General features: G+C 34.4%; 1 protein-coding gene across 3 annotated transcripts in view; it reads right to left on the minus strand.

Moving 5' to 3' along the window:
- Nucleotides 1-2,453: 2,453 nt before the first annotated feature.
- The window catches only part of GBE1 (1,4-alpha-glucan branching enzyme 1), a 176,927-nt gene continuing 160,841 nt past the window's right edge, over nucleotides 2,454-18,539 (minus strand). The window contains exons 15-17 of one of the 3 annotated variants that reach the window (XM_084284214.1): nucleotides 12,016-12,133; nucleotides 10,241-10,300; nucleotides 2,454-2,760 (exon numbers count right to left, since the gene is read on the minus strand). In XM_084284214.1, the coding sequence (XP_084140340.1) occupies nucleotides 2,704-2,760; nucleotides 10,241-10,300; nucleotides 12,016-12,133 (235 nt within the window). In that variant the 3' untranslated portion in view covers nucleotides 2,454-2,703. Of the gene's footprint in view, nucleotides 2,761-10,240; nucleotides 10,304-12,015; nucleotides 12,134-18,539 lie in introns of all 3 variants that reach the window. The other 2 variants (XM_084284213.1, XM_084284215.1) reach the window with 2 other exon arrangements.

An 18,539-nucleotide genomic window follows, 5' to 3' on the forward strand; every position in this document is an offset into this window, starting at 1 on the left:
GGTCAAGGAGGGGTTTTATGCCCCTCTGCCCTTATAAGGCCCTACTGGGAGTACTGCATCCAGCAGCAGGCCCAGAGAAGGGCCACAGAGATGATCAGAGGGCTGGAGCACTTGTTCCAACTGATAGGATAGTGCTCTAGCCTGAGAGAAGGCTCCGGGGAGACCTCATTGAAACCTTTAAATACTTAAAGAGGGCTTATTAAAAAGATGGAGAGTGACTTTTTACATGGGCAGATAACTAGATGAGAGATTTAGATTAGATGTTAGGAGGAAATTCTTCACTCAGAAGCACTGGAACAGGTTGCCTAGAGCTGTGGATGCCCCGTCCCTCAAGGTGTTCAAGGCCATGCTGGATGGGTACAACCTGATCTAGTAGGTGGCATCCCTGCTCATGGCAGGGGAGGGGTAGAACTAGGTGATCTTTAAGGTCCCTTCTGACCCAAGGCATTCTATTATTCCATGATTAGAGATACACCCTCAAGGGAAAATATGCCAACATCTTAATACAGGCAGAACACCACCATTAGAATGTAGACATGGACTCCAAAAAAAACCCCTTATTATTATGCTTCCTATATTTACATGCTCATCTTGCAAATCTTGTAGTTTGCATTTATTAGTGTATCATTACATGAGTGATGTATTCCTGACAAATAATCTGCCAGTCTCTCTAGAATGTTCCTGACAAAGACAACTTACCTATTTCAAGTTGGGCAGATCTAATATACTGTCCAGTATTAAGGCTACTACACGATCTTTTACAGTAGAAGCAATCAAAATCACAAATGCCTTGGTTTTATAGTCCTCAGTTTATTTGCATGTAATTTTACATAGTTTATACTTCACATCACGCATTATTCCTTCTCTTGAAAAAAGTTGTGACAAGGGTTCTTGCCTTGCATTACTATTTGAAACCTGGAACTTCTGCCAATATAAAAAAAAAAAAAAAAAAAAAAAAAAAAAAGACCTATAAAACATTAGATCAATATAACGTAAATATAGCATATATATTAGAAGTTGCTTGTTGTTTCACTACAAGGAAAACAATTTGGAAAAAAAAGATTATCAGTTCCAGTTGCTAAAATACTTCAGTGTATTTTCCTGTGAAGTCTCAGTGTCTGGGAATGCTTTTATTAGCCCACTAACAAGCAATGATTAAACTGGTACAGTGGAAAATGAAGCACAATAGAAGACAGTATTATAGTTCTCTTCTGCAATACAGAATTCTCTGTCATAAAGAATATAGCAGACAGGATGTTCATGAAGTTCTTTCAGTGTGAACCTTGCGAAAAGACTGTTTTCCATCATGTTGTAATATTCCATCATCTCCCTTATTTTGCCTAAGAAGTAAGCCATATCAAAGTAGAAGTAAGCATTCCGAGAACTATGAAGAGATGTGTAAATTACTGAAAAGTTATTCCAATGTAGAAAACTGGGTTAAAAAAATAAAACACCACCACTTGGAAATGGTCATGGACATCTTCCTCTTTGGCTACTTGAAGAGTTATAAAAAAAAGACATTAATTTCGTAACCAATTCTGGTGTGCCTTTAAAAAAGTGGAGAAAAAATAAAGTATGTCTCATTAATTTGGTATGAATTTTCCAGAGTACTCTGCAATACATTTTCAAATATAAAGAATCTTACTTTTTACAAAAACAAGTTCTAGCTTATTAAAGAACTCACTTGAATAATCTTAGCAGCACTCCAACAATTAACTACCTTGATTTTACTGAAAAAACTTGATCACTATATTTTGAGACTGTTTCTTCTCAAACCATAAGCAACATTTCAGAAGTTATAAAAGTGCAAGAACCACCTCATGTTCCAAACTGAAAGCATGTGCTAGAAATGATGAAATCAGTATTACAAGGTCCTGACGTCACTGAAATTAAAGCAACAGGAATAATTATATCTTAAGAACATTTTCCAGTGGAGTATCATTCCACTTTTTACTGGAGATTTTAGCCATCTAAATATAATAATTATCATTTTTTCAGCTGTAGCAAGTGAGGTGCACAGACTAAGTGATTTGAGCAAGTAAGCAACACAATGGTCTCAGCAGGTCAGCGGTCAATTGGCTTCCCCATTTGGATGTTTAGCATTTTTGTGCAGTTTTAATAAAATAAAAAATGGTAGAGTACATTACTGTAAGGACCTTCTCATCCATTTGGATAAACACTTTAAATTCCATGTTGGACCTCACTGAAGAGGAGCCTCAAACTAGGTCCCACAAACCATTAAGCCTGCCTTTCAGCCAAGAACTGCTGTTCTATTTAAGCAAGCTACTATGAATAGGAAGCATTGAACATTTGAATGAACATTTGAATTCACTATCAAAAAAAAGATTTTTGCAAGACATTATAAACACTGGAGCAGGATCACGCTTGTTAAGATGTTATTGCTGATAAAACTGTAAACAGTAATTTAATTAGCAATACCTACTGCTTTGCAATATTTTAAAGACTAATTTTTTAATACCAGAACTACGTTTTTCTTTCTTTCATAATGGTTTCCAAAACAGTTTCTAGTGAACCCAGAGCTCTGCAATTACATGTGAATATTAATCTTGCATTTTAAACAGATAATATTACTACATTCGGTTTCAGAAAGATTTCTTAGAACTAGTTTTGTTATACTTCATACTAGTACACCATATCAGCACTTCCTCTATCACTTGCTTCTTCGGTGATTATTAGAGATCTTCATTTTGCATTATCCATATTCTGAAGCACAATAGCCACTCTGCTTGGAATGTACACCTAGTAAAAAGATGACAAGAACAAGAAGAGCTGAGAAAACCACAAACCTCACAGGATTCAATTTCTACAAAAGCGTATGTGAAAACACGTGTGAAATACTTTACCATTCATAATTTCTCATATTTGCAGTGTATGGATGTTTAGCATTTAGCATTAGCAGGTCATACTATCACATTTTAAATGTGCTTAATTGCTTAGTCCCCAGCACTTGAATCATACAAGACAATCTAAACGTTTAAAAGACATCTTAATTGCAATCTCTCTCCTCTTTTTTTTTTTTTTTTTTTTTTTTTTTTATAAATCTTACTTTGATAATTTAAAAAGGCTACCAGTAGAGGGCCTCATATGACTTCCAATGCCCAATTTAAAAAACTTGAGAACATCTAAGTCAACAGACTGTATAACGATAAATGAGCAAGTTTTACAACAGCATTTGAACACCCTTCTGCTGTGAAGTAAAGTTGCCCCAAGGTCCATCATATCATTTCATACAGGTAAATACCAGCCATATGACACAACAATGTATTCTCCATCTTGGCACCTGTGGAGTTTCAGTGTCTGAGCAATAAAACTTTATCTAAAAACTATATACAGATTCAAATTAATCATTACACTGTTGCATTTTGCTTTATGGTCTTTTACCTTATTACCATGAAAAGATACGCATATAATCAAAAGACTTCTCATAGATCACAAAAAGCTCGTGGCAATATATTTTACATGACATTTCTTCCAAGCAAAGTAGAGTCACAATCTGAAAATGAGACTGATATGTACTACCTACCAATTACCTTGATATATGGTACTCCATCAATTGTCAAGCATATGAATGTGTTTGCTGAAGAAGTCAATAAAAATGCAATTATAAAAGATAACACAACATTGAAGATTATCGGCTTCATTCTGACAACATCCTCTTTTACAGTACCCTCCATCCCTGTGGAACGTCTAGGACTGTGCAATTTCAACTACGTTATCTGCAAACTAGAGCCTGATGGCATGAAAGGCTTTCATAGTTTTCAAAACAGAATAAAGCAATAAAGCAAAGAGCTTTAGGAAAAGGAGGAAAAAAACAGCTGATCTTCATTGAACCAGACAGAGCCATGTCCAATGCTTCTTGAAAGGCAGCAAACATGATTTCCCCTAAGGTTTCAGTGATAAATAGCTCCTACAAATATGTGCAGCGAAGGAAATACTTAATGAAGTCAACTAGTTCAGAACATATAGATAAAGGAGAGATTTTTCAAATTCTTTATTGAGAAATTCAGTGCTCTGGGTTTATATGATGACATGAAAAGGGAAAGAAAATTATTCTTATTTGCTCCTAACAAAGAATGTGTAAACAGCTACTTCAGTTAAGGCAACAAATATTAACATAAACACAGGATACAGCAATTCTTAATCATATTCTGGTCAATAATATATCAGATCTTAGGAGGAATAAATTATCTCATTTCCTTTAAAGTCAACTTGTAGCTGAGAATCTGAGAACAGCATGGAATCATCACACCAGTCCACTGTTGATCAGAATTTTAGAACTGGTTTTAGGCACATTTTCAGAGTTTGTGTAAAATATATTTAGATTGATAAGAGGTATATTTACGATTTGTCACAAACTGATTTAACTGCCACCTTATTAGCCGTGTGTTTTTCCACGTCTGGGCAATTAAATATGGGTTCTAGTGTTTATTGATTTGTTAGGCTTCTTGCAAAATCATAGAGAAGCCAACTGTGGCATTCTCTCCTAATCTTATCAATTTATTTCATTCACCATTTTAAGCATCTCCAAAGCTTAAATAAAACTGCATGCAAAAAGCGACAAAACAAAGGACTCTCTCCATCTGAAGTTAAATATTCATTCCACTAGTGTACAAATTTTTAAAAGAAAAAAAATACTACACAAACATTAGATAATTTCTGTTACAAATGTTTTTTCCGTGTCAATTTTTTTTTTAATCAGTATTTCCAGAAATACCACTGTGTATGTACTCTGGCTTTACTGTTTGTTTAAACAGACAGAATACATAACATTTGGGTGAGAGACGGGAGAAAAAACGTGACCAAAGATATTGCAAATATTGCTAATATTTCCTGAGATAAAGTGACATCTGGAAGACTATCTGTCCAGGAACCAACAACATTTTCAGCCTTCTCAGCCCAGATTTCTCACTTCTGCTCCTTCTTAGGACACTTAAAATCCCAGAGCTCCCTCAGCCTTTCCCGTTCTTTCATCACCTTAATTACTACTTCTGTGAAAACACACCCCACTTACTTCTATTTTCTCCAACCTTTTTTTGATTTCCTCCTAGCCACAGATACTCCTCTTCCACCCAGACTAAGGGCCATCATACTTGTTGCAATTACTGGACTCCTTCAGCAGTCTGGCAGCATTGGTGTGCTGAGTAGTCTATGCCCTATCCATGGTATAAAAATAAAAATAAAAAATAAAAGCCAACTTCTTTTGTCATCTTTAAATACTGAAAAAATGGCAACTTTTTTCTTTTTTCTTTTCTGAGGTAAAGCACTACGCACTTTCTTAATATTTGGTTTAAGTCTTTAAATTACTCAAGTCCAAGTTATATTAAAGAATTTTAAAGATAATTTCAACACACTGAAATGCATTAATGAAGATACCTGTTTTAACTTATTATGCTATGGGCCTGTGACAAACTCCATTCCATTTAAATTCGTATTCAGCATAACCCCAGTCCTTTTTCTTAGGGTTCCTACTCAGAATACTGATTTTCTAATCTTCACTGATACATGGCGTTCCTCTGCAGAATTTTTCTTCATTAATTTGTATGAAGTTTCTATTGGCTAAATTTATCAAGATACATCTGGATTAGACCTGTAACATTCACAACTCATACTAATTCAGTGTCATGTACACATTTGCTGTCTCATCAGTACGGTTGCTGCTGAAGACTCCAAACAGTATCAGACCCAGCAGCAATTCCTAGGGCACTCTTCCTGATACCACTCAACAGCTGGACATTCACTCTCTGACTACTAAATTTGCAGCTGTCCAACTAGCTCTCAACCTGCAAAACAAGCTTCAAATCCAGCTTGTACTTCCTAGATAAGAATGCTGTAGGAGACAAAGCTGGAAGTCTTACTGTGTTGATTGTATTAACCTCATGCACACAGCTAGAGTCCTTTCATCACAGAAAGCAGGCAGATTAATCAGGCATATTTACTTTTGCTAAATCTGGATTGGCTTTCTGATTGACCCATCTCATATGCCTCTCACTTGTTTAGATATGGATTCCAAGAGGATGCAGTCCACGATCTCTCGAGGGACTAATGAAAAAAGCATACTGGCCTACAGAGTCTTTAGGTTTCCTTTTTGCTTTTACTAGAGCCTTTACTACAGCTGTCAGAAATTTTCCCTGACAACTATGATTTTTCACAGATGATAGCAGCCTTGCAATCACACTACCAAAATCTTTCCAGATTCCTGGGTATATCCTATTTATCTTGCCTCTTTAAGGTGTCCCTAACCTATTGCTCTGCTGCTGCTTCTTTCATTTCAGAAGCGTACTGGCATACAAAAGGGTCTGAGAGCAGGCTTTGCCCTCAGACACCAAGGCTTGAAAAAAAAAGCTTTAAGTACTTCTGCTCTCTCCAGAGTACCTATCATGTTTGACTCCTCCCTTTGTCAAGGGACTTGTGTTTCTTCTTAAGCTCTTCTGCTATTTGTATACTTTTTGTACACTTGCAGAACTCCCATCTTGCCATTCTTTATATCTCTAGCTAGTTTTTAGCTTCAGCCAGGCTTCAACCTCTCTGATTAGGCTCTTAGTAGTTTACAACTTGCTTTTATATTCCTTCATTACTAACCCATATTCTCTTATTTGCCAGATGATCTATTTTGTAATTAAGTTTGTCAAGTAGCTCCTTATTTTTTATTGCTGTGTTCAGCATGCATATTCTTGTCATTTGTAATTTTACATAGAACAGTTATCAAGGTGTTGACTTTCAATTAACAATTATGAAAATAAAAGTCACTTAAGAACTGACAACTGACTTGTCTTTAAGGTCTGTTTTAGAAAAAAAACAGACAATTTAAACTTGTCCATTTTAAACTGTAAGGCAATCACACTGAAAAGGGACAAATTCCTTATAGATCAGGGTTTCTGGCATTAATATAGTTTACATACTCCAATACATGCATGAAAACATTTATTGCTATCAGCCTGCTACACATTGTGTTATGTCAAAATCATATTCCATTCAGGTGGGCTATTGCACAATAGGGGAAAAAAATGGTATTGCTACTATTTGCCAGGAATGTATACAATGCTTTTCAGCCATACAAATGCTTATTTCTTAAACTTTTTTTTTTTTCCCCCTGTAAACATCCAGATAATTTCAAGAAACAAGAGATTAGAAAAGCTATAAAGAATACAGGAATACAAAATAAAGGAAGGATCTGTAGATAGCAGAACATATAAGCATGAAGCTCACTCTATATATTTTGAGAGGACCATAATACGCAGCAATCTCCATATATATATATATACATATACACACACACACATCCACAAGCAAGAAGTTCTACAAAGGACAATTTCTACTTTCTGATCCATCAGACTGCATTCAGTACCAGGTGCAAGCACAACTAAAATTGGCTGGAACTGCAATGAACTACCCTTCATCCTACTTTGAGGGTTGGAAAACATCAAGTCCTAAAAATCATTTCAAGGTCATTTTGCAACAGATGGGAGAATTACTGGAACTCAGAGCTAGATCAGGCACTGCAGAAAAAATATTTGATAGTGCATATTGCAGCTGGTGGATGCAGAAGGCAGTGTCACAAGAGCCTGTGCCAACATTTTCCCAAACTTTTAATTAAAATGAGGGCTTTGGACTATCTCATGTCTTCTCTGTATCACTACTAATTGTCAGACACTGACACTATTCTGAAAATATAATTAACCATCAATGAATAGGACACGTGATAGCTTTTCCTTTCTGACTATAATTTGTTATACAAAACCACAGACATTTCAGATTTCATTTTGCTAGACATTGCAAGTGAAAAAGAAGGTATGCTTAAAATAATGTGAAGTTCTTTCTTCCAATTTGTTTTTCAATTTATAGCTGTAAAGCATGAATATGCAGAAAATCATTTCTCAGACTGTCTTGCTTCATTTATGCAAAAGATCTCCATATATTGCACAGGCTCTATCTTAAAATTTCTATTATCTTTTGTATTTTTTTCTTAAGAAAGAGTGCTTTAAAAAACAACAAAAAATGACAAAGACAAATGTAAATGGAAGAAAGATTGAATGAAATTGGACTACATTAACTTTGGAAACATTACACTTGTTTGTTGCTGTTGTTTGTTTTAAGAAGTCAAATGATCAATGAGCAACTGAATCTATAAGTCTTAATCATCAAGAGGTAAAAACAACAAAAGATCTTGCTACTATGAATCTTATCTGATTCCCCTAGTTATAACAGTTAGCTTTCTAACTACAAACACTCTTTCATATATTCTGCATATCTGTAAATGGAAGGAAAGGAAACAGTTAAAGACTACATCACTCCCTAAAAATTTAATACATAAATCCTTATCAAGAAAGTAATTCAAATGACTATTTTCAAAGCTAAGGTTACTAAAAGCTTTTAGATCATCTCAGTATGTGAATATTTTAATTTGTCAATAGACTCATGGAAGCAGGAAGTTGAACTTTGACATTAAATATTATACATTATGGCCAAGGTTAAAAAGCCCAACCCAGCAATAAGGATATTCTTAAAATAAGCCACACAATTTCTATTTCATTAGGAGGGAGGGAGGGTGGCAGTGTGGAGTGGTGTATTTCAGCATCTATTTTTTAGCTAACTGGAGCTAACTGGAAAGAAGTATGCAGAAAGGTGGCAAAAAGGAAATGTATAAAAACTGAAATACATTAAACAATAAACTGCATACTATTTTGCCAATGACACAAACACTCTACAATATTACATTTGGCCTGTTTGTTACTGAGTTATGGAGATACAAAGTATAAAACCCACTGCTTCCCTATAAGCCCTTACTTCTGTGAGTTAAAAAATACTTAAGTTACTTGTACTACATTGATATCAAACAACATTTTACAGTAAAATTCAACCAAGTCAGTTGCCTGATAAAACATTTGGAACAATGAATATCATTAAAACAGATCCCACTTCCCCCCACCTGGTCTAAGTCTCAGGTCCAACAATCAAGAAAGCTATCAACAAATGACTTTGTACATAAAGGGGCACTAGGATCTGACAGGAGTTGAAATGCATCTACAGCATTTAATTTACTACCTGTAAAGAAATGGGAAGACTTAAAACAAAACAATGTGTATACAAGCATTGAAAAAGCACAGAACTTTCATAAAACATGGCTCAAAAAAGACTATTGGGGAGTATCATGTGGAAATACAAACAGAAATAAAACTGTGGTAAAAAGTCAAGTTCTACAATAGCAAAGAAGTTAACGGCTTGTTATTAGAAGGTTTGATGAAATGGAAAGTTATGTAGATTGCAATATATTTGTTAACAATACAGACCAGAGCAAGCAGAGAAATGGAAAAATTAGATTATAATCATTATTTAGATCAGTCATATTACAAAGGATATTTTGGTGCATTTTTCTATTGAGTTTTCAAGGTGTGTGTAATGATTTTGAAATCTGGCCTTCTTACAGCATTACTAAACAGAACCCGAATTATCATCTGTTCATCAGCAAAATGTTTCAGTGCAATACCTAGCAGCGCATCCAGTTTTCTTCACTCCAGGTATTTCATATTTCCCTTCTTATTTTGCACCATCACTTTGTGTTTTTATTTTATTAGGTGATATTCCTAGAATGACTCATGTCACATCTAATCTCCTATTTTAGTAATGTTTGTACACTATTTAAGCTTGACTTGAGCAGCAGAATTATTGCATGTGATTTTGTCATAGTACTCTGGGCCTGTTTTTGCTGATAGTGTTTACTAACACACCTTAAGGGAGGTGCATCTGTCACCATGAAAAAAAAAAATATCTTTTGAGTTCTATGGTGGATGAAGAACTAAATTTTTTGAAACTAAATACTTAAGTTTTATGCATTATGCAAGTACAATAAGATAATTATTAAAAAAAAAAAAAAAAACAGTAAAAAATTTGTGTGAGTTCACTGAGGTGGTTGCCATACATCTTCTGAAAAGAAACTTGAAAGAAGACACCTACTTGGATTTTATAACCTTCAAGTAAGATTAAAGCAGTTCTCAAGGATGACTGATCATCTAAGAACTAGGATTTAAAATGCTATTTACAATAAAACAAAAAATGTTTTATTGTAAATAAAAAAAATGTTTCATTGTAAAATAGCAGTTGCAGATATTTATTGTAGCTTTTGTTCTTTGTTTCTTGGAGTTCTATCTTGCTAAATTTGGTCTGGTTTTCCAGAGTGCTTCCCCAGCTACATTTCCTTTGTGTCCTTGTACTACCATTTTACCTTTATGTGGTGCTTGTGGCATCTTCTGGGCTGTTGACTGAAGCTGGTCTGTGAATTGTACTGCTGAAGGATATAAAAGACAGTTATCATGACCCATTCTGATGGGTTTCTATCTGACCCGGAAGTGCCATTGCCATGCCACAATTTATGCTGCAAAAATGCATTTGCTGCTTTGCTTGTCACATGCCTTATCTTCTACATGCTCCTAGCAAATCACATCTTCATATTGTTGCATTTTTTCTGTCTTGAATGACTTGCACTCATCATCTAAAAGTCCAAATGTGAAATATACATTCTAGATTAGTTAATAGCCTTGCACAAGTTGAGTTAGTGGCAGATAATTAAGATGCTCTCTAATCACTAAAGCAATGTATTTGAATTGGACACAAGAAGCAAGAATTCTGGGAGCATTAATTTGCTGTATAACCTTCAGGAATGAACTCTCAGGGTCTGTTTCTTACTGTGCAAATGAGAATAGATACTTACCTACTCTATAAAGGCATTGTCACATACCGACATTAAAAAAATGTTCCCAAGATCCTTTAGGCCAAGCATGATAAAAGCACAAGAATTCTTTTCATGAAATAAAACCACTTTAAAACATGCAAACAAAAGAAATGCCAGTACTCTGAATATAATGAAATAGGGTGAAAGCAAGTGTGAGATAGATTAAAAGCTACAATAATTCTCAGGAATATAGATCTCATGAGACACATTAAGACGTCACACCAGAAACTGATTTCTCCATTCTGTCATGGAAGAGTGGCACACACAATCCAGTGCAGAGATCCTCTGTATCTGTAGTCGGTTACAATACAAATGTAATGTATGTACAAGCATTTCTGTGTACAGCTATACCTGTGTATAGAAATACACACACCCCTTCACATGTATATGTTTTAAATATGAAAATCTAGTCAACAACTTAACTGTTTTCAGAACTTTTTCAGTGAACTCTGCCTTAATTCATGGTCTTTTTGAATCTTAATCTCTGAGTTTGTGAACATACATACCCATGTATGTGTATATGTATACACATATATAATGAATGGGAAAATAACAAATTTATAAATTGTTAATTGTAGTAAGTAATTAGGATTTCAAGAGTAATGACAAAGGAGTTATTTTGGTTTTGATTAGTCACCACCTCAGCTAACAGAAATCATATGCAAGTATATGCCTCCCACATTACCTGAAGTGATCTGTGGGAAAGTCTTTATTCATTATTTAAGATAGTTTAGGACTGGAAATTCTTGATGGGACTAGAGAAGGTCTGTTCTATGTTGCATTTTTTTTCTGTAAACTGAGGAGAGGAAGTAGCCAGTTGCCAATGCATGATTTGCTCTTATTCATGTTTGTGGAGTTCTGCACATGATATTAAGAAAGCGATGCAAAAATTAGTTTCTATGGAACTCTATTCACAAATAAAGCATGAAGATGGTATTTCTCAGACATGAAAATAAAGGAAATGATTATGTTCAAAATGGCAATTCAAAAGCATGTTAGAAGGTTTTCATGCATATTGTTTGGCAAGGAATGTTGTGTCTGTACTGCAAGAGGGCATGCACATTTAAATGTAATGTCAAAAAAGGAAAGTCAGTTAACTTTATAGTTCATAATAAAATCATAGCATCACCTCTCCTATATTCATCTAAAGGGTGATTTCAGAAAAAAGCACAAACAAAAAACAACACAGAAATATTCCTAGAATATGCTCCATACTTCTCCGAAGAACTTCAAAAATTGTTCAGATAAAAACAGAATGTCTTACTTACCATAAGTGAATTATGTCGATAATTGTGAGGATATTCTTCAGAGAAATACTCTGTATTGTGGTCCAGCCTTTGATGTCCCCCATATTCTGAAGCATCAGAATCCAGAAGGATTTTATACTTAAGGAAAACTGTTAAGGAACTATGCCAATTTATTGTTAAATGGGACAGAAAAACTGAAAGAATTGTTGAAACATATTTCAGCCTATATCAATATATAGGATTTAATTTTTTTTGTCTTGTTTTTATTTTTAAATCAACCTAAGAAAAGAGTGGGAAAATATACAGAACCTACAGAAACTGTGTGACAGTTTGTCTTGAAATTTTCATCTTAGCATAGCGATTCCTAGTAAAGAAACCTCCTTCTCATCTCTTCTAAAATCTTCAGTGAGAGATAAATTTACAGTATTACAGTAGTAATATACACAGCAATTTGTGTAATGCTCTAGACTAAAAATGCAACACTAAACAAAATGAGTGGCTGATTTGACATAACAAAATTGTGAACAACCATAAAAATTACAGTCACTGTTTAACAATCAAAGAATCTGATCAAGTGTCCATAGGAAAAGTATATACTCTTACAGAAAAAACACCTTACAACTCCAATGAAAGTTTTTAAGAAGAGAGTTTGAGTTATTATAACACAGAGGAACAAAAGGAAGGTTATTTTTAATAAAAGACCTTGTAAAACAAATGTTCTGACTGCAGTTGCTAAAATGGCATGTTATTTAACATTTTAACAATGAGTAGGACTACCTGCACACATACTTATAAGGATTCAAACAGATTTAACAAAAAATAAGAGAAAATAATTTTAAAAGAAGAAAATCAGAAATAAGGTGGAAAATAAAGAAGTAAAGAGCTAATACACAAAAGTATACTTCTTATTTGGGACAACAACAAATTAAATGTTTTATGATTTTCTGGACTTCTCACAGGCAACATTCAAGGTTGTTGGAACACCTCAGCTGTAGATGTTGATTGCACAAGCTATTTAGAACCCTTTAATTTAAGTACCTTTGGATTTCTTGCTTGGGTATCATTAAAACGTCTTTTACCATTCTGAAGTTATAACAGAAAGACTCAATCTATCCCACCACCACCAACCAACCAACCAAACAAAACATACAGAGAAGGAAATAAACATTCTATTATCCACAATCTGTTTCCTTAATTTAAAGCTATGGAAGAATCTTGTTTTGCTAGGGCTTGTATTTAATAGAATTAGGAAAGAGTAAAGCAGCCCTACTGATTTAAATCTCCAGCAACAAGAAACTGTTCATTTGAAGCATGACATAACAAAAAAGATGCCTAAACTAGAAGTGCAAATTTATCCTGTGATTAGAAACTAGAAGATTGCACAGGTTTTGCTGACAGAAGGTAAGAAAAAAGAAATACAGGTACAGAAGAGGGAAGAAAACCAAAGCGCTCAATTAGCTTCTTAACATTAGCCATTCAGTAGTGTCTTCTCCAGAAGTATTTTCAGCAAAGGAGACCAATGTCAATGACTGCCATGTTAGTATTTGATTTCTATAGGGTAGGTACCAAAGAGAGAAACAGAAGATCACTGCATTCTCTAATAACATTTTCATGTAAGTGTTTGTTAAAAAAGTATTTTGTTAGAAAAATTATACTTTATTAATCAGCTTTAATACTCAATGTGTGCACTACTCCCCTCACCCCCTTTCATTTTATAAACACGCCCAACATACCATTCATCTGTTACCATGCATAACATACCAAACCAGACTCCAAACTACAGCTCCTGGTTTTCTCTTCGATACCCTTTCAAATCCAGCATCAGCAATGGCTGCTACAATTCCACTGCATATTGTATGAACACGAATGTCTCCCTCAAGCATTTCATCCTTTGCTACTATGATCTACACTATACATTAAATTTAATAATTTATCAATGTTGCTGAAAGCCCTGACATCTCTAATGATTCCTTTAAAACTATTTACATCAAATGCAATTGTTATAGCTATGCTAATTTTGAAACAAATTATCCCATTTCCTTAATCCAGGCTATAAAAGTATGTCTAGCAATGCTCTATAGCAATCACTGCCTCTCCACTCCTCACAACATAGATGATTTGGCATAAATACTACTAACCAGATCCTGAATAATGGGGTCAAAAGCATCCTAAGATCTCCACAAATTAGATATTCCTCAGGAAAAAGACTTTGTTTGGTAAACAAGCCCATTTGCCTTCCAACTTAAACCTCACAGAAAAGCTACATTTCACATTTCAGAATTTTACAAGCATTTAAGCTTACCATAATGAAAACATTAAACAACAGTTATGCATTTTAATTAAGCACATAATAGAGGTATTTTCTTTTGCAGTGGGGCCTCTCTTGTTTCAGCAGCAGAGTGTTGGATACACTAGCCTGTACCCTGACTGAAAAAAAAGACTGATTTCTGTTCAGTTTGATGCTCTGATTTTAAATTTACTTATAGCTACAGTAAAGGAGAGCAGCAAAAGAAATGAACTCTTGTACAGATAGAGTTGGAAGTGGAACGTGTGTCATTATCAACCACATTAATTACTGAGTTACTATGCTTTTATGGTATTTTAAAAAATATATATTTTAACACAAATTTCTAATTTAATCTTATGTATGCTTAATGACACATAAAATACTACTAAGTAAATGAAAACCATAAAATAATTTGTATTTTGTTCCTCAAGCTTTAGTGGTGAAAAAAAGGATCCCAGTATTATTTGTGGGTGTGATAGACCTGCATGATTAGGAGCTTTGCCAAAGAGCAGATAGGAATTTCTACCGACCAATTTCAAAATTATTTAAGGCTTACTGAGTATTTGTAAAGAATCAGTCCTCTGTATGGTCTGGTTTGATTCACATAATTTTATTTGAATGTGTTTGATCCATGACAGATATTTAAGTGCAGGTCCTCTGTATTACACACAACTCCTATTACACAGATTATCTAACTTGATGGGTATCCTGTCACGTAGGAAGTCCAGACATGACTGAGCAAAACTGGAAACAGAGGAAGGATAACCAAACGTGTATGAAAAGACTGTCATCCTGTTACACATCCACATTTTATAATGTTTTCAAAGCTAGGACTAGACACCATTATAGTTTAAATTTTATTGTACAGTTAAATGTTTAATCACCCATACCTCCATTTCTCTGGTGTTCTCCAGCCATGCAAATAGAGCACGCGCGTGTACATAAACATTTATTTTCTTTTCAACTCATATGTAAACCAGTCAGGTGTAAACTTCACCTGTATGGTGAAGTATGTGTCACCATACTTCTCAATATATAAAAATACCTAGTAAAGATTTCATTTTTATCCCTTGCTACCATTTCTTGGCTAAAAGCAAAAGGATATGGTTCTAGAAATACAGATTGGACAAAGCTAAAGTACAGATCAAAAAGGATCAAAAACTCTGCTGAAACACTTACTTTATGTCTGTATATAGAAACTTTCAGAAAGTGAATTGAGGCTAGAAAGAAAGGTATGGACAACAGACATGGGAACACTTTGAAAATGCTTTTGATCCTTTAAAACGTTTGGGATCAGCTGGCTGCCCTGAGCCAGTTACAGCGGCAAAAGCTAACAACGACATGACCCCACACCTACTTAAGCTGGAAATAACACCCTTACGACAAGATTAAATTTACTCATTCTCATTATATACACAGAGATTAAAAGTTTTACTCAGCCAAGTAAAAGCTAAGGTACACCTGGATGCTTTGTTTGGAAGTGTCCAAAGAAAGTTTTGGGTGGTTTATTTTGTATGTTTCCTTGCATAAAACAAACAACTTTCCCATAAAGACTCTTTCAGTATTTTCTAAGAGAAATAGCTACCGTGTATATACTGTCATAATTGCACACAGCATACAGAAGACCATCTCTTCTCAGGAATACTACATCTCATTAAATAGTTTAATGTAGTTACCATTCAAAATATATTAGCAAAAGCTGCACAAAAAGCAAGAGATATTTAGCTAGGACATTTGACACAACATGCGGGATGTTGTGTTCTGCAAGAATGCAGAAAAAAATCCCACTACCCTGCCCCAGAATTCATTGTCATATATTCTTGAAGCAAAAGATCCTCCAGTACTCACAAAAAGAGCAGACCCTGCACATGCAATCTTACATTATGCATTACAGCAAAAATAAGCTTTATAAACATGGAGAAGTGAAGAGAAGAAACAAAATTTCTTAGTGAAAAAGTTAAAAAGGTGCTGTATCTGTTTTGACCCAGAACTCTACTCTAAAAACAGAAATTACAAGATGGCTTTCTTCTTTCAAATAGAAATTCATATCATAGTAGATTAAAAGAAAAAAAAAAAAAGTTTTCCTCAATCATTAGGAATCCAGTGTAACACTGAAGTGCTGAAAAATTATATTCTTACTCAATCCAGACGGTGAATTAAAGCAGTTATATTAGCATTATTCAAGAAGGACTTACAAAATAGATCCCCGAACCCAGAAAAAATAATCCAAACTTATAATGAATCAATAAGTTTCCAAATCAACACATCTGCCTATATGCAACAAATAACTTGTTTCAGCAGATACAAATACTGGTGAAAGCAACATGTTTTCAGATTTTACCACTTGCAAAATCATTAAGAAGTGGTCGTGACAAGACAAATATATGCAAATAAATGCTGAGGCTTCCAGTGACTATGATTTTAATATTAAAGGAATGCTAGCAGTATTGGACACTCTAGTGCTCTCCCTCTTCTTAGGCATAAATGAGTTCACATGATTTCCATACACTTTCATGCATATCTATTATCTAATGCCCTTGCCTGAAAAGACAGAAAAAATTTGAGTTATTAAACTAGGATTTACTGAAGTTTTTAATGAGGATGCATTTAGTAACTTCACCATCATCCTTAAGTGTAGCACATGAAAACCAAGGCTGACTCCATCTGATGCTGAGTGTTAAACTGCTTCTTAGTACGGTTAGTTTATTAGCTACATGTACAATGACTGCAGAAGATAAAAACTCTCAACTAAAAGCCTTTAATGAGTTGGAAATATTTTGACAAATCCAGTCCTCAGACTCTGGTAAAATATTTTTGCCCACCTGCAAGGAAAATCAAAAGCTACCTTTCAAGTATTGTACCAGCATTCTCTTTTGTCATTTTAGCTACAAGCATACAAGTAGTCTACACCTGAACCAGATTCAACATTGTAATAAATGGATGCTCAAAGGTCAGATTGAATAAACTGGCAAAGATGTGTTGAATGACTCACAGCAGCATTTAAAATGTGAATATACAAGTCTTTCCAACTTTGCTCATTAAAATAAAGTCACTCTAAGTCAACAACATAGAAGACTACAAATTACTAAGGGGCAACCCTTATGAAGTGTGGATTAGAAACCTATCATTAATGCACCACAACTTCCTTGTACTACTTTCATTTAAACACAAAAATTGCTTACCCTGTTTTGTTTGTTTGTTAGCACTTTTGCAATTCAAAGTTGGAAACTAAATGAGGAAAAACATGAAAAATCACAGATGTAGGTTTCATATTTCAACTGAAGCCTTCATTGATTTCAACCACTACCAGAAGTTCAAGTGCACCTAAATGCATCATCCTCTGAAACTGTTTTTCCTTACTGAGCCATTTTTGTGTTCCTTACGTACCTGAACCTCTGGCTGTACTTAAAATATCATACTAATTTTCTCTAGGTAAATATATCTCAGAAGATAAAAGGGAAACACTCACTCTCTGGTTTCATGAATAAGACATACTATGGCTACTCAGTCAGGGTTTTCTCCTCTTGCAGATTTTTATTTTTTTTTTATTTTTTAACCAGTTTAAACAGAATAATAAATAAAGCTTGGTACACATGCCTACTTTAGTGAGACAATATTAGAAGCATACACACAACTTGTCCCAAAGACAAAACAAAAAAAAATTTCAGTTTGCTTCCCCCTGACATCTGAATACTCAAGTTGTGCGTCTAAAGGTTGACAATGTGAAATACATAATTTGTCTCAAAAGCTTCATTTGTCTCAAATGAAGAAAAACACCCCCAGATTCAACACAACTCTTTTCAAAGCAATGTTTTAACTTAAGATCAGAAAATTCAGAAATCCATCTTAAAGTTTTTTCTTTACTAAACAAGTTCAAATCAGATCCGTTTAAATATTCCACTATTTCAATCTATTTTAAAGTCAACTCTGAGAGTGCTCTGGCATTATCAAAAGAGTTTGCTTTCCAAATCTATGCAGGCTCCATTTATTTATTTATTTATTCATTCGTGTATACTCATCTTTAAGAACTTTGCTGACAGAAATAACAAAGGGTGAAAAGCTGCTATTTATGAAAACTACTGCTAAATAGCTGCAAGAGCTCACTTAGGCAAGAAAGGTGACCTCTGCTTACCACAGGAGTTTACAAGCACACAGGAGGGTAAGTCACAGTATCAAGCTTGTCTGAAGGAAAGAAGATAAGGATTACAAGTCATAGGATGGGATCACCAAACATTCAGGTTGGAAGTCAGCTACAGGG

Source organism: Netta rufina, assembly GCF_964035555.1.
Source record: "Netta rufina genome assembly, chromosome: 1".
NCBI lineage: Eukaryota > Metazoa > Chordata > Aves > Anseriformes > Anatidae > Netta > Netta rufina.